The sequence below is a fragment of the Coptis chinensis genome, chromosome 3, assembly GCF_015680905.1.
Source record: "Coptis chinensis isolate HL-2020 chromosome 3, ASM1568090v1, whole genome shotgun sequence".
Lineage (NCBI taxonomy): Eukaryota > Viridiplantae > Streptophyta > Magnoliopsida > Ranunculales > Ranunculaceae > Coptis > Coptis chinensis.
This window is the reverse complement of record NC_141458.1, coordinates 33,140,467-33,141,699: the sequence shown is the minus strand read 5'-3', so window position 1 is coordinate 33,141,699 and position 1,233 is coordinate 33,140,467. Positions and strand designations below refer to the sequence as shown.

Below are 1,233 nucleotides of genomic sequence, written 5' to 3'. Positions count from 1 at the left end.
TAGGAGGGGATGTAAAGGGATCTACTGAAGAATGGTACAAGATCTTCCGTCTATGTAGAATCAACTCCCCTAGTGTTGATATCTATAAGGCATGTATTGGTGCTACAGTACATGAAATATGGTGTGAGCGAAATCGAAGAAAGAAAAAAAATCTAAAGGTTTCGGCGCTGCAGTTAAGTATCAAGATCATGTCCAATATGTAGCTATATCTTCAGCAGAATCTAACTGACGTGAAGGAATCTGCATCTCTTAGAATATTGGTAGCAAGATTGGGGCTGAAGCTAAATTTCAAGGATCCAATCTCCAACTGGATCGCTTAGACACCACCAGAGGAAGACGCATACATGCTTAATACTGACGGCTCTGTCCAAGACAATAAAAATTGCTTTAGAGGGATCATTAGAGATAATCTTGGGAATGTTAAATTGGTGTATGCTGGCAGCTCACCTAAAACGTCAGTTGTATATCAGGAACTTCTCCCGATAGCAAATGGTCTTCAACTTGCGATAGCGCAAGGTATCTCCAAGTTAGAAGTGAACTTGAACTCTTCAGGAGCTATCCACAACATTCAGGATTCAGGCCAAAGCCCATGGTACTGTGCAAACATTGTGGCCCAAATAGCTTTTCTAAGCAGGCTTTTTGTTAAATTCACTTTTAATCATGTATATAGAGAGGGTAATCAGGCAGCTGACTATCTTTCAAAGTTGTACAAATCTCGGGATGAGCTTGTCATTTCTTTTACTCCACCTCTTGATTTAAAGTTACATAGTATTATGGAGGAGGATAGAAAAGGAACGATGTACTTGAGATTTTCTTCTAATACAGGTTGAGGTCTGCCACAACCTCTAAACTTTTGGGAAAAAAAATGATCAACTTGCATTAATTTTTGGTGCAAGAAAAAAAATGTTGAACCACAACATAGGAATGGGTTAGATAACTATTTCTAGTAATATTCTACATAGAAATAGTTAGTCTTTATGTAAAAGCTTCCTCTTTTAGCTCTCTTATCCTCTATTGACTGCGTTGATTGTACCTTTCTATACGGTTTGACCAGTCTAAAAATATAGATCCTCCAATTTTTTGAGCTGATCTATCGATATTTCAATATGAATAGCTCCGCTATCAAACTCTCAAAACTTCCCACTGATCAGCTCCCAAATGTGTGTTTTATTACCCTTATATTACTGCATTAGAGCCTTTCTTACATATAATGAAAAGACAACTCATAGCTTT

General features: G+C 37.6%; 1 protein-coding gene across 1 annotated transcript; it reads left to right on the top strand.

The window, feature by feature from the left end:
• The first annotated feature begins 344 nt into the window (after positions 1 to 344).
• Positions 345 to 830, top strand: LOC147509243 (uncharacterized). The gene has a single exon (XM_086597746.1). The coding sequence runs from the start codon at positions 345 to 347 to the stop codon at positions 828 to 830; it is 486 nt and encodes a 161-aa protein (XP_086453872.1).
• Positions 831 to 1,233: the final 403 nt, after the last annotated feature.